At 31.4% G+C, this 22,960-nt stretch overlaps 2 protein-coding genes across 2 annotated transcripts; one reads left to right on the top strand and one right to left on the bottom strand.

The window, feature by feature from the left end:
• Window positions 1-1,123: 1,123 nt before the first annotated feature.
• LOC100792918 (auxilin-related protein 1) lies at window positions 1,124-4,928 on the top strand. Its single transcript, XM_003527901.4, has 8 exons — window positions 1,124-1,939; window positions 2,087-2,304; window positions 2,391-2,644; window positions 2,743-2,878; window positions 2,962-3,056; window positions 3,375-3,440; window positions 3,580-3,669; window positions 4,759-4,928. Exons 1-8 carry the CDS (start codon window positions 1,464-1,466, stop codon window positions 4,837-4,839), a joined length of 1,416 nt encoding a protein of 471 aa, XP_003527949.2. The 5' UTR covers window positions 1,124-1,463; the 3' UTR covers window positions 4,840-4,928.
• A 5,808-nt stretch (window positions 4,929-10,736) lies between these two features.
• On the bottom strand, window positions 10,737-14,733 carry LOC100792389 (amino acid permease 3). The gene is made up of 7 exons (XM_003527900.5): window positions 14,576-14,733; window positions 12,976-13,096; window positions 12,657-12,890; window positions 12,375-12,474; window positions 12,055-12,269; window positions 11,823-11,962; window positions 10,737-11,603 (listed from the first exon to the last, which is right to left on the bottom strand). Exons 2-7 carry the CDS (start codon window positions 13,094-13,096, stop codon window positions 10,950-10,952), a joined length of 1,464 nt encoding a protein of 487 aa, XP_003527948.1. The 5' UTR covers window positions 14,576-14,733; the 3' UTR covers window positions 10,737-10,949.
• Between the last annotated feature and the right edge of the window lie 8,227 nt (window positions 14,734-22,960).

Genomic DNA, 22,960 nt, shown 5'->3' with positions numbered 1-22,960 from the left:
TGATATTATGTACATGAAGAAAAATTAAAATATATCTTTACTTGTGAAAAGTAGTTTCATATAATGTAATTCAGAAGAAAAAAATGCAACGTATAAAATATATAAAAAAAGTTATATGGTAAAATAATATTATATGAAAATAATTTAATTTTTTCCTATAATATATTTTTAATCAAATTTACTTATTAAAAACACAAAATGCTTTTACATTTTTAAATATAAATATATTTAATTATAAATCTAATACTTTTAAAAATATCATCCAATGATTATAATATCAATCAATCATTATACATTATAAAATATAATTTCATATTTAAACTTTTCTTTTTATCATCGTTCACTATTTGAATTTTAAATTGTCTGCTCAATGTCAATAAATAATACTTAATTCTATTATCTTAAATAAGATTTTATTAGTGATTTGATTACGAAAAAAAGTTGAGGATTCACTTACTCCAAACCATGAAGCTTGAAAATTTGTCATAAGACATTATTTTAACTCAATTAAAGCTTTAGAATTTAATTTTTGTATGTAAAAAATTATCAAAGAAAATTAATCTCGTCTTACTGTAACTATTTTAGTATTTTTGACTAAAAAACTATTTGCCGAAAAAATATTTATGTTCCGGTAAAAAAAAATGTTTCGAGTAAAAAAATATTAGGGTTAATTAATAAGTAATTTTCTGGATAATTTGAGAATTTTTAAATTAAAAAATTATAATTGAGACTTTTTTTTTTTTATCAAGAATACAGTTACATATTTTTAAATTTGAGATATCTAATTAAATTTAAATAATATCACGTCAGAAGATCAACTTGTTCGATACTAGACTTTTAATTGAAATTTTCAAATGCAATTTATGATAGTTTAAAAACTGTATATGCTCCTTTAACCTATACAAAACAAAACTATGCTCATTTTTTTAACATATCAAGGGCTCAATTATAAACCTTTTCATTTAAAGACCTTATTAAAAAATTCAAAATAATTAGAGATACTATTAATTTAACCAAATATCATCTGCTTTTAGAATAAAAAAAAATTAACATGTGCTTTACAGAAGTGGACCCATCATTAAGAATGCAATAATAAGCAAAAGATAGAAAATGACAGAGAGAGCAATAAGCGCGTGGAATTGCGCTTTGGTCATCACTGTCGATTATTGAATTGAAGTCTCTCAGACGCAGAAATACAAGGAGCCAACCGACATCCTCAACCTTACATCCCATTTCCCTACATTTCTTCCCTCTCTTTCTTTTCCATTCTCCCTTCACAATTTTCCCACAACCTTTTTTTTCCTTTCATTTTTTTAATTTTTTTTTTTAAATTCTTCCATCGTTTTTTTCCTTCCTTCAGAGAAAATAAACCATAACGATTTTGTTTCAGCTCTTCTTAGCTCACCCCAAACCAAATCCAATTCCATCACTGCATTGATCCGTTTCCTTCAAATTATTCAGCAATGGACGAGTTCGGCGTTTTGACCGAAAAGTTCGGTCTCAAACCGCAAGGAAAATCCGCTCCAATGGCAAGGGCAAAGCGACCTCCGAATGTCGCTGATTCCCAAACACGCCCCAATCCCAAATTCCCCCTTAACGGATCCCCGTCTCACCAAAATTCCACCTTCGATTTCGATTACGGAGTTTTCAGCAACAGCAACACCGACAACAAAACGCAGCGTTTCGACGACATCTTTGGCGGAAACGCCAAATCCAACGGCGCTTCGTTCGATTACGATTCCATATTCGCCGGATCGAACACACCAGTTTCCACGTCATCTTATGTGGATGACATATTCGGTGGAATACATGGGAAGAGTGTCGGTGTTGATGATCTGCTTGATAAGATTGGTGGCTTAAATACAAACGCTAAAAGTCCAAACGCAAAATCACCCGCTTTTGATGATTTGATCCCTGGCTTTGGTGTTTCCAATAATGGGTAACCGAACTCTGTCTTTAATTCCTTCTAAACTTGCTTGCATTATTAGTTTAATACCTCGCTATACGTGCATATTTTGAATTGGTTGGTATCAATTGTTCTATTTTTATGTTAGTCTTTTAATGTGCCAATTGTTGTATTCTTTAGTGTTGGGATGAACAATCCAAGTGTTACTCCAAACAAACCTGCTGCAGCAGCGGCGGCGTCTCATGATGATCCGTTTTTGATATTTGAAACTGCTTCAAGCTCGCCGTCTTCAGAATCTTTCCTGGACGCGCTGGAGCAGATTAGTAAGTTGAATAATTCTAAAGGGACAAAAGGAGGTTCCCCATCATTGAAGTCTCCACCCAAGCCAATGAGTAAAGGTTGTTCTAAATGCTTGAGCTTCATTACAAGAATGGCCTCATTTTTGTTATGTGTAATTGGCTGAATTGGGTGGTTTTTAATGCAGTTAATAGTCTGAGTGTATCAACAATCGATGAGCTTGAGGACTTTGCCATGGGTGGGACACAGACTAATGCTAGTAGTAGAAAGGCCAATGTTAAAGCTGCTGAGACTAAACAAAACTTGGCGGCTAGGATGAACAATGGTAAAAGAGTTCCAGCTGCAAAAGTGAATCAGGCAAACGGTGTGGATGATCTTGAATCCTTTTTCAGCATGGGCTCTCGATCAAGCAGTGTGCCAAAGTCAAGGACTCCAACTATGGTAAATCTTAAATGTTATTAATATATAATGAGAGCTTGAATGATTTCGCAATGCTGAGAAACTATATTCAGTTTTTTTTTGGCCGATATGTTACTTAGGATCGTATGTATGATAACCAAATGAAGAACAAAGGGAAACCTGAGGTGTCACCAAGAGTGCCATCTAGATCCTCAGCAAATGTGAATAAATCTCCAGTGATGACATCTCTTGATGACCTGTCTCTGATGTTTGGGGGTAAGTTTTTTAAATTTATCAATTTCTATTACAGTGAAGTGGTTTTGTGGTTGACAAATCATTTATTCTTTGTGTTGCAAAAGGTTCCCCGTCATCTGAATTCCAGGAGGTTGAAGGGGAAACTGAAGAAAGACGAAAAGCAAGATTAGGACGTCATCAGAGAGCACAAGAGCGAGCGGTGTGTATTATTATGTTGTCTCTATTTCTTTTAATAAGGAGAAGGGAGCTAATCAATGCAAATTATACGTCATCTTTTTATATCTTCTTTCTTAATATTGTGTGATATTGTATTTTCTAAATGGTTTCAAGTTTCAACATCAAGTCTTTAGCTTAATGATCTCTACAGTGACCCTGTATATGATATTTCTGCATATACTTCTTTAAAAGCACATATGGTGTCTTTCTAGCTCATTCTAGACATTAACATTACCAGTTTTATTGAGAAATAAACTCTCATGGGATAGTTTTTTCACTTTTATGACTTTGATATTTTCAGTTAAAAGCAGTGAATGATATGAACCAGCGTGACCTTCAAACTAAGATGGAGCAAGAAGAGAGGAGGGTAGGCATTTATATTGTTTTTGTTTAGATTGTGATTTATTCCCAAGGATAATCATTGTATAATTATCCATAATTATTTTGATTTTATTTTATATATTTGTCAAATTTTCTTTGCATGACTTTTTGTTTTAATTTGGCAGAAAATTGCTGATACTGCGGATGTTCAGATAAAGCGCTGGGCTGCAGGGAAAGAAGGCAATATGCGGGCATTGCTATCAACATTACAATATGTAATGCTCTTTTACAATAATTACTATCAATTGATAACAGTTCATTTCACTTTAGGGCATTTGAATATACCTCTTTTGCCCTGTAATTGATTAACATTCTTAACAATTATCTTGAACAGAATGATTAAATCCAGCCAGTAAACAGTATTAAAAAATGTAAAAACCATAGTTGTCAATGACAAATAGTGGCATGGAGTGGCCGACTCCAAAAATGCTATGGCAGGATAATAGATAGTGGGTTGACTGTTATTTTTCTTCGGCATTCTGGGGAGCGGGGTCTTCCCATGACATGCAGTAATGGCACTACCATTCTGTCATTGCACACAATCGACTAATATGGGGAAAACAAAGAAATAGTATACTATATGTAGATGAAATAATTTAGAACTTTATTTTTAAATCATGGCGTATTGCGACTCTTGTCATATCAAATGTTCTGCCTTTTTTTTGTGTTTAAATTGTTTGTAATTTTGCGTAAACCAACATGACAACATGGTGGTCCAAATGGAATATTTTGAGTTGTTGACTGAAAGTCCATACATAAAGGTTAAGATTTGCCTATAAAGTAGCATTTGGCTTGCAGAATTGCAGATAAAATAGAATTGCTCAAAGTATTCCATTGGTGGAACAAAATTGTACTTATTTTCTAACCTCATTTTCAATTCTTTTGTATTTTTAAAAATGAACTAACATAGCAGAACTTGTGTTCTTTTTCATTCTAGCCTGTTTACCAAACATTATGTAAGTTTCTTTTGGTAAGGAGGATAGAAACTTAGTCTATTTGAAATTAAACTCAGACACACGATATATATAAATAACTATTTGAAATTAAAGGTACCATTGATTGGGCTATTTCACTATTTGTGTAGTATATATGCCTTTGGTTAAGTGAAGGCTCTGCCAAAACTCTCCTCAGTCATCTCCAGGATCTTATTTAACAGGAAGATGATGGACTTTTCTCGTGTCTTTTATTTCCTTTTGGTGGTAAAATAATATGATAGTTAATAAATTAAGCTTTTACCTTTTATCCCATCTTACTACAATTTGTTTTATTCCATGACTCTGTCTTACCATTGAGTTTATATGCAGGTTCTTTGGCCAGAATGTGGTTGGCAGCCAGTGTCTCTGACAGATATGATTACCTCTTCTGCAGTTAAAAAAAGTGTATAGAAAAGCAAATTTATGTATTCACCCAGATAAAGTTCAACAGAAAGGTGCTACTCTTGAACAGAAATACACAGCGGAGAAGGTTTTTGACATTCTTAAGGTACCTTATTAATAGTCATGTAGAAATAATATACTACTTTACATAAAAGTATAAACCCATTTTTATCCCTTTGGTTAAATGTCACGATTATATTTTACTTTTACCAGATATAAGTCTACTTAATTTTATTGAGCTACTGCTAGCTGGATTTGCTTTAATCACACCATTAAGCTGAACATATATATCTTCCCTTTTACTTCTCTATAGAATTCAAGTGCCGGATAATAGATATTTATTTTGGAAAATTCCCACGCCCAACAAGAAATGCTGAAAACATTAACATATCCATAATTTTTTAATACATATCCAACCAAATTTGTTGACACTAATTATTTTTAGAATTTAATTAGAATGTATAGAGTATAGACATCATCATTGTCATCCAATAACAAATTATTGTTAACTTTGTAATAATTACTTTAAGTCATTTCAATGTGATCTTTAATTGCTTGACGGTGTAAATGGTTTTATACTATATGAAGGTTAAACTACTACACTTATATTTATTCTTCTGACCTTAAAAACAGGAAGCTTACACCAAATTCAATGCGGAAGAGCTTTCTTAGATCCCACTGCTAATGCCTTTGCAAAATCAATAGATCTATTAGCACTTGCACGGTTTCGGCATCGGCCTGTTTGCTTGCCTAGCTGGTGCCTCATATTTGTTTTTGTGCCGTTGAAGATAACTGCATAAATGTTTCGTGGCATCGTTTGGCAGCAGATTCTTTTTCCCTATAACGTTGAACGCTCTACGGTGAGTTACCGAGTTATAACATATCTTTGTAAGTAATTATGTTGATTGATTCAGGTCAATGTACAAATTTTAAATGTTCATGATTCCCTAAGATCAGACAAGGGTTTATCTTATTAGATATGCACAATTGCACGCATAATATATTTTGTGGGAATGAGTGGTAATTTTATACTTGTAACTAGGCTTTTGTACGAATAGAAATGTTTCGATTGATTTTTTTCATTTGAATCAAGGAGATTGTTTGTGATTTTGATTTCTTTCATATTTATATTTCATTTCTAGCAAGTTAACCCCCCCCCCCCCCCCCCCCCCCAAATTGATTGAAATGTTAATAGTTATATCAATCCGATGCGTTAGTACATCATTGAGGTTATTCTTTTTATGATTAATACTAGTTCTTACGAGAATATCAACTAATACAGAGAATTATCAAGCCTGTAATATGTCTTGGTAAATAATAGTTTTTTGTATTTATATTTGTAATCAAATATCTTGATTAAAATATTGCGATGTCATATGTTAAGATATATCTTGATAACCATCATTTCTAACAATGTTTTATACTTTCATAGTTTCATATTTAATATTGGGGTGCTGAAAATGTTTTGTACGTTTGGGATTTGGCCAAACGCGGGTAACCTCGTCACCATCAAAATGAAAATTAAGGTAATGCCAAACTTTTTGGGACATTGATTAAAAAGAAGGATTCATTTAATCCACTTTTAATGAGATAAGACTTTATTAATGATAATTAAGAGGGAGTATATCTTTATTTTCATACCTTGTTTGTTTTAGTGTAGAATTCTTTCCGAAAGCTTTGCTTATTAACCATCAAAGTAGAACTCACATGAAAGCATAAATGATTTTTACACTATTTATTCCAAGTTTTCATAATGATTTTTTATGGTAATTATAAACAAAAATGATTATAACATTTGGACCTGTAATTTATTTTCGTAATAAGGTTACCATACTTCATACTTATATAATAGTAAACACTCTTTTAACAAGAGAATCTAGCTTAGTTGATTAAATAATGTGTGAATTGTTGTCAATTTTTTAATACTTGAATTTTATTTATGAATAAAAAAAATAGATACTTTCCTTTTGTTTCACTTCATTCTTGATGCAAAATTATTCATCATCCTAATAAACATTAGTAAAATTAAGAAAAAAAGATATATTGGAAAAAACAAATTAATCAAAAGTTGTTGATACAAGTGGTTTGACACTTAAGTTTTCTAATCAGGGTATAGGATTTGATCTCTGATTTGAATATGAAGTCGCAATAGTATCATTTTATCACAAAATGGACTTACTTTGTGGGAGTGAGATTAATTAGATGTCAAACAAAAAATTCTAAATACCTATTGATTACTCATAAAAGAAAGGAATAAATTAAATTTATTTTGGAGTTTGAGTTAGTCCCTTTTTTGTGCGAGGGGAGAGGATGGAGCCATGATGAAGGTAGGAAAGGGGAAATATCTTTTCAAGTGAAAAAAGAAATTGAAATTCTTAAATATTGAGATTTTACCGTTAATTTTTTAAACTTCTACTTTATAATAAAATTATATATTATATTATATTAATAAAATTTGAAGGACTAAAATTTAATCCAGTGCTAGTGTTACTTGAGAGTTGAGAGGATCCATTCCTACGGAAAAGGGAGTGAAAGTGAAGATGTCTTTCGCAATTGCATATGCTACTTGAAACGGTGAAACCCATTTGTTTCAGACTTCAGCGGCTAATGTATTGTGCTCGCAGTGCTGATGCCCCAAAAAATTAAGACAATCTTTTTCTTAAAAGAAAAAAGACGGTGTTTATTTAATTATCAGTGAACACAACAAATAAAAATGGGATGTTTTCTTTTCTTAAATCAAACATATCTCCGTTTCTTGTTCAGTATCTTTATGACACATCAAACAAGATCACATCTGAAGGGGAAAAAAAACTTATAAATTACTAGTATTATTTCTACATTTCTACTTGTTAGTTGTTACCTTTGACCATTTTTTCCCATCAAATAAAATAGAACCACTTATATGTTAATGTTGTTTTTTAAATGTGGAGTTTTTCATAATTAAGCTCATGTAGATAGAGCTTAACGAAGAAAACATAAAATAAAATCTTAAGTATCTTATTTGAAAAATAAACAAGTCTCTCAACTGAACATGCATGTGGATGATAAAATTAAAGATAAACCAAATGTAACTTCCACTAAATATATTTTCTTTCCACTTGTTAGTCGTTACCTTTGACCATTTTTTTTCCATCAAATCAAATAGAAACACTTATATGTTAATGTTTCTTTTTAAATGTGGAGTTTTTCATAATTAAGCTCACACACAAATAGAACTTAAAGAAAAAAACATAAAATAAAACATTGAGTACCTTGTTTGAAAAATGGACTGGTCTCTCAACAATATAAGCATACGTGTGGATGGTAAGATTAAAGGTAAATCAATGTGGCTCCCACTATATATACTTTCTTTGAACTTATAATCTTTAATTAGTGGAAAATCTCAAATTAAAATTTTAGATCATTTTTTGATGAACCTCATTTTAAAATCTTACATAATTTTTAATAAATCATAAGTGAATTTTACTTTTAAATATTTTATTTAAATATTTATTAAATTAAATATAATTAATTTTGTAGCCAGCTTTCTTTTTTTTTTTCCCTCACCAAATCTCTCTCTTGTCATATCATCTCACCCACCCACCACCCACTCCTCATTTTCCCCACTTTTCTTCTTCCCCCCTTCCCTTCCACCGCCCCCTGTTTCCCTCCTTCTCCTCCTCCGCGCCCCCCTTCTTCTTCCCTCCTTCCCCGATATTCCCCCCTTCACTTTCTCTGTGATATATTTTTTTATTTATTTTTGTTCTGTGATTCTTTCTGTTGCAAAGAAGATCAAAGAAGATCTGGTGTTTTTTTTTCATGGATCTTTTGTTGGTTTGTTTTTTTGTTCTTCATCCCCTTCATTTATGCATTCCAACTGTTTTTTCTCTCATTTTCCTCCCTGTGTTTTACTGTGACAGCTTGAGCAATAGCTTTTTAAAAATGTGCGAATCTTCAGAATTCTTTCCCAAGAATTGGATCTCTAACATGAAAACCTTGAGGGATACTTTATTGTTGGATCTGAGGAAGATCAGATCTTCAGATTGAGATCTATCCCCAAAATCCAGCATTAAATATGCTCTTAGATGATTTTTTTATAACTTTTTTTCACTCAGATGAAACATCTTCCATTTCTGTTATAAATGAGAGAAAATCTGTTTTTTACCTTTGTAGCTAAAAATTTACTTGTGTACAGTAATGGTTTGTAAGGTAGTATCTTCTTGGATGATATTATGTGATATCTATCACACAATAATAAACCTAAACCTGCTGGCGTATGTAACACACAAAAGCGCATTGACTTCCTGAACATTGATCTGCTTGTAGGGGCAACTGTTATTTTTCTTTTTTATCCGTGAAAATCAACGATAATGTCAAAGATAATGTCAATAGGTTTATAATGTATTAATGCTCAATTGTCAGTTCATTTTCTTATAGGAAGATATTCAATTTCTATTAGAGTTTTTAAAAGTAAGTTATGACCATATTAAATGTTTTCAATAGTACATATTAAATGCTTTGCTTTAAAAGGATTAGAGTACAGAGGAGTACTGAAAATTTTTCTCAAGAAATGAATATACATGTTTGCGCAAAATTGTAAATAGGCAGCGTTATTTATTTACATGCATTCTAGTTAGGCAATTACACATTGAATTGAATTGAATTGAATGGTTACTCTAGACTCAACTTTAACAGGTGGTGGGGCTACAGAATTTAATGAACATATGGCCCAAAGTTCAAACTCCATGGTCAGATAACAAAATTGCTTAACATGAGCCACTTTATTGCTTTTAAAACACTAGTTCATACAAGTTGGATTCTGCATGGAAAATAAAGGCACTAGTCATGACCGGAATGCAATGCACGTATGATTATACCATAGTAGCTAATCAGTATCAGTTATCACCCATCACTCCTCTCTCCTACCTAGTTTCAGATCACTGTATTAGTGATTAATGATCCATCACTTTCAAGTTGATCATAACGTAGTGAAAGCGGTTCAGCGAATCAGCGCTGTGCAATGGATGGTCGAGAATAATGAACCACATTCTCTTTATTTTATATGATCAATGATGCGGTTAGCGGTAGTGTTCCACTTTGCATTTTCACTGCTTCACGGCAGATTTTTTTACATTATATCATAAATTGTCATCATATATATATATATATATATATATATATATATATATATATATATATATATATATATATATATAATATTTTAATCATTTAATTTGTTAAACTTAAGATAAAATAGGATTTAGGTCCTGTTAGAATAATTTTTTTCATAAGAATTTATAAAAGAAAAAGTAAGAAAAATAAAATAAAATAAACTTCTTTCATAAAATAAAAATAATTTAACTAAAAATAATTTATGAAGTAATCTAATTCAATTAATTTGGAAAGAGAGAAGATGGGTGTTCGTTATATATGAGATAGTGATGACATGACATGTAACAAAACTTAACTCCAATGCCCCCACAATCTGAGTGAATTTTACTTGAAAGGGACTAATACAAAATTTATTAGAAATTAAAATTAATATTTGTTAATTTATTAAATATTAAAATAGACTAAAATTAAAATTATTATTTTATTAAATTTTAACTTTAAAAAAATTATTAGGCAGAAAATATAAAAATTGAATATTTATTAAAAATAAAAAATATAGTTTTTTATAAAAAAATAAAAAAAAAAATAGGTGAATTAAATGTCGAGAATGTACTACCTCAGGACAGATTTCATTCAAAGAACACAAATGACTCCTAATAAGATTCCTACATGGATAGTGGGAACCAAACTCATAATTTTGGAACATGAATTTGTTCCTTACCAACTAGACCTATATTGGTATAAAAAAAACATATTTTATTCTTAAATAAAAGTAAAACAGAAGGGAAAAAATGAAAATATGATTATAATTACACTAGATTTATATGCTTTTACTTCATTTCTTCCATTTTGAATTAGGTTGCAGAACGAGCTAGAGAGTAACAGATACACAGTAGAAAGAAGTGGAACACACAGGGCTGCTAGGCCATAAACAAACAAGATCACCATATATCCTTGGCTTCATAAGAATATGACCAAGAAATGAAATTTGGTTTCTGAAATCTCTATCAATGGCAATCATAGTTTAATCAATAGTTGGTCTTGAATGGCTTGTAAGTTCGAAGATCAATGGCAATCCCAGCAATAGAGCCAGCTGCAGCTCCTATAGTCATCAAAAGGCAAGTCATGCTAAGTATTTGGAGGCAGATCCACTTTGTGCTCCACTTTGGTATTCTCTTTTGAATAATGTACATCTCCACTGGGAAATACACTGTAAGGGGCCAAAATCCAAATGCTCCAAGAAGTCCACCTATGTCATTGAAGAATGGGAGGAGCATTGATATTACAGTGCTCAACATTACATATATTGTCCTCCAAACCAACCTGAAGAGGTTGAGCCTGTAGGGATGGAAACCAGGGATTGGAATTTCAATTTCTTTGTTCAGAAAATCACTATCTGGGAACATTTGCGCCGCGTGTTTCTCGACGAAGGCGAAGAGGGGCTGGCAGTAAACTTGGTATGAACCAACAAGGTGGATCACTATGGCAGCATTAGCTATGTCAAGGAGCCAGTATGGGTTGTAGAAGCCAAAACCAGTGAGAAGGTTTCCAGGGCTTGCATCTCCAAAAGCAGCATAACCAAAGCAACCACAAAGCATGTAGAAAATGCTAGTTACTGCAACACTGATGAAACTAGCCTTCTTCATTGTTTTTGACTCTGATGGAGGGGATTTCACTGTGTCCTGTTTCATCACATTTTACATTATTTCATACCTCAATTTATTTTTCATTTTTTAATAAAATAAAGTAAAGTCTGAGTCTCATACAAAACAACAAAGTCTTATTCAACTAGGTGAGGTTGGCTACATACATCACACGGTATCATTGACACAGTTAAAAACAAGAGTTTCAGGAGTGTTATTAAACCTGAGTCTCATATAATTTAGCAAAATAAATTATACCTGAATTTCTATAAGGATGAGGGAGTATGAATAAGCAAAGGCTATGTCACCAAGAGCTTGCATGGTTCTCCAAACTTTATCAGTTTGGGTCACGGTACCAATTGTTATCCCGGTTAGGCTTCCTCCAACTCCTCCATTTTCTGTTACATGGTCAATCCAAGTCAGATTTCTGACCAGTGTTTAAAGATGAACAAATCATCACGATGGATATGTGAATAGAATCAATTCATACCAATAACTTTCCCAATACCAAGGCCTAGCCCAATAGTGGAGTATGTGAAGGACATGACAGCAGCTACAATGGAGAGCCACCACAGTTGATCGAAGCCCGGAATTTGTGAGAAAAGAATTTCCACTATACCAAATGAAATCATGTACATGTTGCTGTTAATGTGGCACGGATCTTTCCCTCCACTCTTGTGGAAACAATTAGATCTTTCAATTGCCCTGTTTGATACACAAGCCAAAAACAGCCCAATTATGCTATTTAATTTATTTTCCTTGGATAGTAATTAACTAGACATTTCAATATCACTACAATCTGAAACTTACATCATGCTAGTGGAAGCCGCTATAGTGTAACCAATGGCCACTCCGAAAAGGTTAACATACTGAACTAGCCCGCACAGCTTGACCTTAAAGCCATTTCCACCTGAACAACCACAACCACATAACCAAGATTAAAAATTCTGCAAGAAAGAATTTTTTTTTTTATTATCGGGCAAATGTTAATTTTGTTAAAAATGTTAGTTGTCCCCTTTCCCTTCTCCCTTCAGTATTCCCCAACCACTAAAAAAAGAATTTAATTGAGTGAGTTAGGTGGGTGAATTTTACCAAAGTTAGACTGAATAGCGTCCATGTAAGTGTAGTTTCTCTTGCCAGTTACAGGATCACCGGTGCGGTAACAATCAGCGAGAAGAGTGGAAGTGTAGTAAGTGATGGCAGAAAAGATAACCATGACAATAGGACCAGCAATCCATCCAAGCTGAGCTATAGCCCAAGCCAGAGATAGCACCCCAGACCCAATCACTGCAGTTATTATGTGTGCACTTGAAGTCCACACCGTCCCTGTGCATGTCAAACACACCATACATGAGAGGAATTATAAACACAACATAAAGGCCAAAAAAAATATGAAGCTTGCTTTTAATACCGGTTCTTTTCGGGCGACCATCGTCGTCGAAACACTTAGAGATTCCGTGTTGATGCATGTCGATGGAGACGTTAAGTGTTTGTTGAAGATACTTGCTGCCAACGCCATCCTTCTCAACCATCTTTGTTATGACAAAGGACAACAAGCCAAGGAGTAAATGTTAAGATTCTAATAATGATGTGCAAAATGTCAAATTTTGTGCACACTGCAGAGTATATATTCAAGACTCAAATTGACAAACAGTTTATAAAATGAAAGGTTTTGAAGTTGTGGTAAAGAAAGACGGGTCGGTGGTTGGCTATATTATATGTGAGCTAGTGGAATGATACGTAAGAAACTATGTTTAACTCCAATGCCCCCACAATCTGAGTGAGTTCAATACACCTCCCAATTAGAGTTAGGAGGTTCAGGCAAAAATGGTGATCTTGGGAGTCTAAGAGTGAGGAAGAGAGACAAAGAGGGTGTGTGCTTATGCGTTGGAGTCGGAAGGACACTCTTCCAATTCAGAAGATTTGATTTGAAGAGTGTATGTTTATGCAACCAAGAAAGATGGTGTGGGGGATACATAACTGATGGGAGTGTGAGGATGGTGCTAGAATTAACATTTACTTGATGCAAAGTGATGAGATATTGAGATTCAAGGAGTTTATCACACTACTAGAATAATGGTTTTGGCATTTTTGTAAGAAAAATGTTATGTGTACAAAATTAATGTAATAAATTGCATAAATAAGAGAGAAATAAGTATAAACATAATAAATAATATATTTGAAAGAAAAAAAAAACATAAAATGTTGTGATATAAAATATTGTATAAATTGTTATATCAACATCATAATTCTTTTGGCAATGGATGTAGAAGAGAGTTATGAAGTTGAAAGAATGATAGGATGTCAACGACCCTACACCACGCAATCATGTCTGTGTTAGCAGCTTCTGCAGTTTTAGACTGCTTTGACTCGAACCCTCCACTCTAACCCCACAGGTAATTTTTTGGTCACTAACTTATTTTCCCACTCAAATACTCTCGTTTCCTTCACAATTTATTTTTTTGGTCGCTCATTGACTCGCTATTTTTTAATCATCTTTCCCAGCTAAACGTGGCTGATTTTTCCAAGACAGTGGGCAAATATGAATATGGAATCTATATGATTCATTTAGATTCTTCAACATTTATGACAGCCAACCCAACTCCTCTGTTTTGCTTTCATTTTCATCTGCTAGATTAATATACCCTGTTCCTTTCTAAATCAATAGGAATAGGAGTATATATTTTTTATGCTATTTTTAGTAACATTATTTTTCTCTCATTTTCTCTTAATTACGTTACGGTAAAATTATACGGAAAGGACTGATTAAAACTCTTTTAAAAACAATCTGAATAGTGTAACAAAAATTGAACAAAATATACATGACCATTGGGAACAAATAAATAGTGAGACTGAAAATATAATTAAGCTTATCTTTAATGATCTATTTATGTTAAAATTAAAGATGTTGTCAACCAAAAACTTCTTCCTAACGCAAAGAAGACAATGGAACAGTTAGTGCAAGCCATTACCTAATTAGAAACAAACTAATTGAAACTTTCACTTTTTACCTTGTCTTGGAGGCTTTCTTTCTTTAATAAGCTGCAGCAGCAGCTTCTGCTACAAGCAATGCAAAAGAGCTGGAGTAGCTGTTGTGCCTCGCTTGAATTAATAGGTCCACATTATATATATAGGGGAACTCATACTCAGAGTTTCATTTCGTGCAATATCATAATCTTAATCTATCTCTTTAAAGGAGCACCCTAGAACCAAAAAAAAAATCTACTATTCAGTGCCTCCTCTCATCCACCCGTATTGAAACAGAATTAGGTTCCCTGTATTATTAATAATTATAATAATAGCCAAAATGTCACACTAAAAGCATTTTTGGCATGAGACTCTCCAATAAACTAATTCCAAAAGACAAGTTGCATCTTAATTATTTTTCTTAGATTTTGGTGTCCCTGATAATAAACAAGAAAATGATATAAAGGTCATTCGCCACATTCTCTTCGCGACTCTTCAACGGAATTGGATCCCCTGACATTTACCATTAATAATACGAAAAAAAATGCTCGAGTTTTATTTTTTTCAATGTTTTATCATAAGAGAAATTATTTTTAAGGGCTATATATAATTGTTACATTTGTTTTTAAACGACGGGTAGAGGAGAGGTAGTTAAACAAGTTGCATGATTACGATAAATTCCTGATATTTATTTTTTATTTTTACAGATAAAAAAAAACTACGAACAATCATCCTCATACATCTTATATAAATTGCAGGATTAAAAAAATATAATTTAAATAATTAAAAGAAGATCTGTCGTTACGAAAAGAAGAGAAACAAATCTTCTCAGGCGCAATGACTGGGAAACAATTAACTGCAATAAATTAATGAAGTTTTGGCCTTGTTTTCATGGTGTAGAATCATTTTTGTAAGAAGTTATGCGTAGAATCTAGCATACCTGGGCAAAGTGCCTAAGTCAATTTTGGTTTTGCTTTATTAATTATTGCGGTTACAAAAGATGAAGAAAGACTTATAGTTATGATGGTATATATGTAAGTGGAACCCTGTCAACAAGTCAGTTTGTATTCCCAAGCCCAACAAATTATCTCCAATATCATAAAGTTTCTGCGTTTTACAATTAAAGAAGGAAAACGGTTCGATTCGAAAGACAGCATTTTACAATGAAATTTCTGCCAACTAAAGCCATTGATTTGGGGAAGAACATCGGTTTCACTACTTTTAGTTATTAATTACAAGTTTTATCATCAAATTTTTGTTATTTTATAAATTTTATCAATTGTTTTTTTCCATAAATTTTATCATCCAACTTTAATAATTTCACAAATTTTATTATTATTTTTTTACCAACTTTATCATCTAACTTTTAATATTTTATAAATTTTATTATTCAATTTTTAATTTTTGTATATTTTATTATTATATTGATAACAAAAGGAAGTAAAAATAATTTTTCTAGATTTTTGTATATCGTTTTACTTCAATTGTAATTATAATTGACACCAAAAGTTAAAATTATTTATTTTTAATAAATAGTTTTTGAAACTGAATAATTTAGTATGCAGTTTTATAAAATCACCCAATTTTAAAATAAAAAAAAAGTTTGTCAACATGATAAAATGTGCAAAATTTAAATATTTGAGTGACAAAATTTATAAAAAAAAGCAAAAGAATTGGATGTTAAATTTTGTAAAATAATAAAAATTGAGTGATAAAATTTATAATTAAGTCAGCTATATATATAATTAAAAACTGATAAGACGCAGTTCGGTGGTTTACTGTTTTTACTTTTTACATACAAGAACAAAAATCCCATTTGTATTATTAGTGTTTTTACTTTAGTTATGTTCGCAGGTTTCTCACGTCAATGAAGTGTAATCAACGCATGCTGTCTTTTCTAATTTAAAGTTTAATGGAATTAAATTTTGATGAGAGTAACTTTAAATTTTTAAATATTGTTATTACTATAGAAAAATATTACCCAATTTATTAGGACTGAGAAAAGTAATTAATTTGAGTTTTATAATAAAAAAATTAATACTTTTAATTTGATTCTGAGTAAAAATATATAAGAACAAAAATAATACTACTTATAAGTAGTCAGAGTAGTAGATATATAACTTCAAATAGGATCACAAACCTTTCAAAACTTGGAAGGACACAGATATAGCCGCCCTCAACAATCAAGCATACTCGGGGCCGAAACGCACTATAAAGCATCTAAGATGTTCTTTTGTAAGATAACATATCATATGTCAAATTATATAGGTGGGTTATACTAGCAAGTTTAAGTATTTTAATTATTTGTATATTTTTAAATTTAAATAAAATAAAATAATTATAAAATAACTCTCTAGAATATAGTGTATTCATAGCAAGTTTTAGCATTTTAATTATTTGGTTTTTTTAAATTTGGATTTAATATCACTTTTGATTTATTATATTTTATAATTATTTCACTTTAATATATTAAATTTTAAAATTTTTATTATCATCTTTTAAGTTTTTAAAATGTATCATTTTGTTTTTTTTTTTTCAGTTTCCGTCATAATCATAAACATTTTATTAATTTTAAAATTTTGAAATAATTGATTTAAGGATGAATAGTCATTTTTATCCTTAAATATGTACAACGCTAACAAATTCGTTTCCGAAAGATAAAAATTCAAATTTTAATATTCAAAGGTGAAAAAATACGACAAATTCATTCATAGACGAAAGTAACTATTTATCTTTATAATATAATGGGGACTAAAACCCACTACTATTAAAAAAAAACAAATCTCATTCAAGCGCCTTGCTCCCTTCCTTCTCTCTCTCCCTCACTCTCACCATGAAGGCGCAACCACCAAGCCCCTCAACCGCGCCACCGCACCTCACCTACCCCAACTCCCCAGAATCCTTGTTGTGCTCCCGCAACATCGACTCTTAGGATGAGCTCTTCGCATCGACATCGACCAAGCTTTGTCTCATGTGCAGCTACAATGACCACATCATCCCACGTCCCCAAGACAAGTCCCTCTGCTATGTCGGAGTACATTGTGCTGGCGTAGCAGAGGAAACTATAGTGCGGACAAGGGACGATGTGGTTGTCGTAGCTGCACATAAGGCGAAGCTTGGTCGAGGGGGTTGGGGTAGCTGAAGTGCGGCAACACGGTCAAGGGGGTTGGTGGTTGTGCCTCCAGGTGAGAGTGGGGGAGAGAGAAGGAAGGGAGCAAAGCACTTGAGGGACATTTAGTTTTTTATTATTTTAAAATAAAATAAAGATATTGACAATTTTTAAGAATCATTCTATCAAATTAATTATTTCAAAATTTTAAAATTAACAATAACATTTTTATGACGAAAATTAGAAGAAAAGAATCAAATGAGACATTTTAAAAATTTAAAAAAGGATTAAAGTAAAAATTTTAAAATTTAATGTATTAAAATAAAATCATTTAAAAATATAATGAATAAAAAATAATCTTAAATTTAAATAAATTAACTCTCTAAAATATAGTGTATACATCTTAATTTCTGTATAGTTTATACCAATGTAAAAGTGTTGGGTTTTTTTTTCAAACATAGTGATAATTACAATTATCAAACTCTTCTTTTTTCTTTTTTTCTCTGCATGCATTTTGCACTTTATTGGTAGTATATTATCAAAAACTCATATATATGTAAGGGACTAGTTCCCACCATTTTGTGATGTTTAGAGTTTGAACTTTATCCTTCTTTGTCAATAGCATAAAAGGTAAGAAGAGGTCATGTGAAATTTATTTCTGCATTTGTCTATTCTTTAAGTACCATGTGATATTATTGTGACGGAGAAAACTAACCTTAATTAATATTGAAGATTTTTTTGGTCAAAAGTAAAATTAGGGAGAAAGAATTATAAGATGCATAAGGCCAATGCAATTAAGTTTGGTCATTATTGGTTTTTTTTTATTTGATAATGTTATACTAACATTATTGATATTATTTAGGGTTGAATTGGGTGGAGCCTCCCGCCATATTCCATAATTCAAATAAAAGTGTTGGAGCCACTAAGCTGAGGAATAAAATTGATGTGCGTTAACTCATTGGTAAGTACACCAAATTGTTAAGTAGTCGAAAGTCTGAGTGTCGAATTCACATGAACTTTATACTTAGATTGATGCAAATCCAATTTACTAGCAAAAGAGAAGAAATTTAAATGTAAAATTTAAAGAAAGTAAGAGAGAAAAGATAAGAAATTTAAAATAAAAGATTAGGAGATAAGATAAAAATTAAAGAGATAAAATATTAAAATAAAAGATAAGAAACTTAGAAGATAAAATAGATAAGATAAGAAAAGTAAAAGATAAAGAGAGTGATAAAAGAGTGAATTCATAATGTGATAATGTTGGGACCTATCATGCCTTATTTTCTTAAGATGTATTATTTTATATTTTTTTTCTATCAATTAGGTCAATTTGTCCTTTCCACGTCTACTAGAATACTTGCTCCTGATTCTCACGATGACAAGCCTATCTTATCTATCTCTCAAATGTTTTTGCAAAGACTCAATAGATAAAACAAAGTTCTAATTTTAGATGTTTGCTTTGATGCATGGACATAATGCAATCACTTTATGTCTAGCAATTATTTTATTAAGATATCATTTCCTTTGAGTTCTATTAGAAATTACCTTGTCAGACCCTAACTAATGGGGTTTAGCATCTCATTGTCATGAGAGACTTTACAATTTAGAGGTTGATGTAGATAGAAGAAGAGGGATGGATAGAGGAGGATAAGAGAATAATGGACATAAATAGAGGGTTCCCTTTATTAGAAATACTCAGGCTTAAGATGTATTCATTAGAGAGCTCTGAGTCTTCGGGGTGATTTAGGGATTGGTATCCCGATATATTTTTCTCCTTTGCTTCCTACTCCTTTTATAGGCATAAGGTAGCTTAATTTTCACGCGATCTCGCGCTGAGCGCGGGCTTCCGCGCTAAGCGTGCATTTAGGCTTTCTCGTGGTGGGTCTTCTTCGTGCTAAATCTAAGCTTTCCCGCTTAGTGAGGGTGCGTGCTAAGCCTGGATTGCGCACTAAGAATACTATTCAATTCTTCCAATTTTTCTTCAAGGTTTTTTTTTCCAATTTTTGTATCAATTTTTCTCCAAAGTATCTGAAATTTTCTTCTTTTAACTTCTGTTAATCAAAACTGTAAAGATATTAATTTCTTTATTATTTCATTAAAAAAAATAATAAAGTAAAGAAATTGTAATCATTCTTAACTAAAATTGACTATCAAATTAATTCAAATTTTACTATTATCAATGCAAACTAAAAGGAATTTGAACTTATCCTTTGGCGGAAAGGAAAAATAGAGTCAGAAAAAAATCATTTTTAGAAAAGACTCATAATAAAAAATAATAATCTTATTATAACATGTAATAATTGGTGTTTGATGTTAGATTATTTTAATTCAAGAGTGACTCGTTGTAATTATGGAATGATATTAATGAAAATATGTAGTTATTCTCTTCTGACTTTATTAATGATAACAGAAAAGGAAATTAAAAAGGGATTATATAAGTTATAAAATAAAGAGGGGGATTCTTTCTTACTAAAAGATAACTTCTCTCTCTTTAATTCAGGTATTGATAATTCTTAATTTTCGTGTAAAAAAAGGTAAAGAAAGTAAGAGAGAGACACCCAATAACAACTAAATTAGTCAAGTTTAATATACAGAAAAGGTTATTAAAGAGGGTTTATAAAAAATTATTTAAAATATATTTTTGAAAATATAAAATTATCACAATAACCGAAGATAAAACACTTTTTTTATATTATGAATAAGTATATGTTTTAGTCTTTATAAATAAAATAATTTTTATTTTTGAATCGTCACAAATAAATTCTCATTTTGATTCATTATTTATAAAAATGTATGACATACAGTTATTGTCCTTTACATAAAATTGTTTCTTTTTATCGTTTGTTTACGAAAATAAAAGTCATATAAAATATATTTTTATAAATAAGAGACAAAAAGAAATATAATCTCCTTTATAGTATGCTAGACAACATGTTAATTTACTGGAAAAATAAATAACAGCGATAATTTGTGAAAAATTAAAAGGATTATTTTAACACTTCTTTACAAATGAAAATGGTGATAAAAGTAATAATTGTTGTGCTTCTTAAAATAATATTGACCACCCAACTCCCCAATCCCAGTAGAATAATTCTCTGACGGAACATCTAGTATTATTCCATTTGGCATTGAACAATGAACATCTTTCACAGCTCCAATGATGACTAATGAAGTGAGTGGTAAAAGAAATTGTTCAGATTTACATCTGATAATTGATTTGAACTTAGACTGGAAATAATATAGAATTAGTTTGACTCGTTGTGATTGGGTCATTTTTTCCAAGTGAATCATCACTGGTTCTAATTAACCAACTTGCATTACTACTTTTTCTTCTTCTGAATTACTAGTAATTTCAATTATTTTTTGCTGATGGACTTTTATTACTATGTCGATGGTTTTCACTTCCGCTGGAGGCGTGCTAATTTAGATGTACAGGTAACCAAGAATGAGGCCATCGTCCGATGCTATGATATTGCACCATGACTATGCGATACACTTTGCAATTTCATTACCTAAATTTAACAAATCACGCTAGCCATTCCAGAGGAACAATGTAATCAATGGTGATGTATAAGAACAATATTAATACAATCTATTCCCCTGGTGTGGTCCATGTTAGATATAGAAACCAGAGAAGATTTATAGACTTTAACTCATTTCGGCCTGCACTATGTCACTATGGTGCATTACTACAGAGGCATGTCTTCTATTCCAAGTAATAAGCTGCTTGATTTTTGTTGATTTGGGATATATAGGATTTTGACTCTTGTAGAAATAACATCAGATTTATGTGGGGTAGGGTCATAGGCGGATCAAAGGGGTAGGAGTATTTGACTTTTTTTTTTTACTAGGAGTTGATATCATGCTCTGCCCCTTCCTCTCTATTTTAGGGGGACAGAGTACTTCTTTTCTCTTTGTAATTTGGATATTTCCTTATTACCAACTTGGACATGCCTCATGCTAACTTTGGTAGCAATAATATACTTCTTCACCTTTAAAAAAATAAAAATAAAACAAAACTAACTAAGCATATTTAAAGTAGAATGATTTCTTGTGGAGGATACACATGATCTATAAAAAAACAAAAAAAAAAAACTTTTCCTCCCTTTTATTATGAGTAAATAGTCACTCTAATTCTTAAAACTGAAAAGCATTATCACATTAGTGTTTGAATCACAGGAAATTAAAAAAGAAAAAAAGAAAATCCTGAAAATGCAAATCAACAATCACACTGTCCAAAAAAAATTGAAAAAAATAATCACTTAAATGATATTATTAGCATATGTTTAATGACTAAAATAACAGTAAATAATTAGGTTTAAAAACTTAACTGACACTTTAGAAACTTATTTGATATGTGGTTTGTTTCTAAGACTAACATGTTAATTCTAATTTCAAAGACTAAAGTGGTTTTTTTTTAAGCAGTAAAGTGGTTGTTTACTCTTCTGATCTTCTCATACCGTATCTTTCACATAATGGAGGAAAACTTTTATGGTCCCACCATAATTTTTTTTTCCTCTCCACATTTTCTGTCGGCAATCTCTTCTCAAGTATTTTCCTTTCAGTTTTCATCCATTCAAACAATGAGCGGAGGAAGGGTGAGTGCTTGGAGGGAATAATAGACTAATGGAGGGCTCTCACTCTTAATATCGAGAAAGAATAGTCTTTAACTATTGGCTGAAAAATAGTATGAATTAAAAAAAAAAAAAAACAAAAACGGAGTACTTGTTGTTGCATGTAAAACCACAGGAACACTGCCACTAACCAAAGAAGTATATAATAGAAATGAGATTATTGAGACAGCAGTCAACTATGTTTATCGCTGTTACGGACGGTACCTTAAGCACGTGGATTATGAGAGTTTTGCGAGAAACATACGTACTAGTATTCTATTCGCATTTTCCAGCAATATACGTACTGTCTTTAAGATAGCACCTTGCATAGGTTGGATGGCTGTGCGTCTTGTGACCCTGTCATGTTAACTGTTAAAGCCACCTTCACTCGTAAGTCATTCCTCAAGATTTAAGAAAGAATGTTGCTGACAGATTGGCCTTGTCTTTGTTTTATGCTCCAAATGAATTCAATGGAAATAGCAGAGTGTGTGAGTTTTTAGTCTTGATGTTGCAAAAACTGTCAGATTCCTAGGATAAATACTTTCCAACCCGAACACTTTGTGAATCAATTACTTGTAAAAAATATTTTGGCAAGTATTTAATTTATTATTTTTGTTAAATCCATTCTAGCAACTTATCGGATTTTCACAGCTCAGAATCATGCATGAGATCGAGAATAGTATTTGCTTTTATGAAAATTCTCACCT

This window comes from Glycine max, chromosome 6 (assembly GCF_000004515.6).
Source record: "Glycine max cultivar Williams 82 chromosome 6, Glycine_max_v4.0, whole genome shotgun sequence".
NCBI lineage: Eukaryota > Viridiplantae > Streptophyta > Magnoliopsida > Fabales > Fabaceae > Glycine > Glycine max.
This window is presented reverse-complemented; position numbering and strand designations above follow the sequence as displayed.

Bases quoted from the DNA above. Each gene is read 5' to 3' on its own strand.
- LOC100792918 (XM_003527901.4), top strand. From the start codon at position 1,464: ATGGACGAGTTCGGCGTTTTGACCGAAAAGTTCGGTCTCAAACCGCAA. The intron at 2,305-2,390 runs GTTGTTCTAAAT...TTTTTAATGCAG, and splicing joins ACCCAAGCCAATGAGTAAAG to TTAATAGTCTGAGTGTATCA. The intron at 3,670-4,758 runs GTAATGCTCTTT...GTTTATATGCAG, and splicing joins TGCTATCAACATTACAATAT to GTTCTTTGGCCAGAATGTGG.
- LOC100792389 (XM_003527900.5), bottom strand. From the start codon at position 13,096: ATGGTTGAGAAGGATGGCGTTGGCAGCAAGTATCTTCAACAAACACTT. The intron at 12,891-12,975 runs GTATTAAAAGCA...TGACATGCACAG, and splicing joins TGGTCGCCCGAAAAGAACCG to GGACGGTGTGGACTTCAAGT. The intron at 11,963-12,054 runs GTATGAATTGAT...ACCATGTAACAG, and splicing joins TGGTATTGGGAAAGTTATTG to AAAATGGAGGAGTTGGAGGA.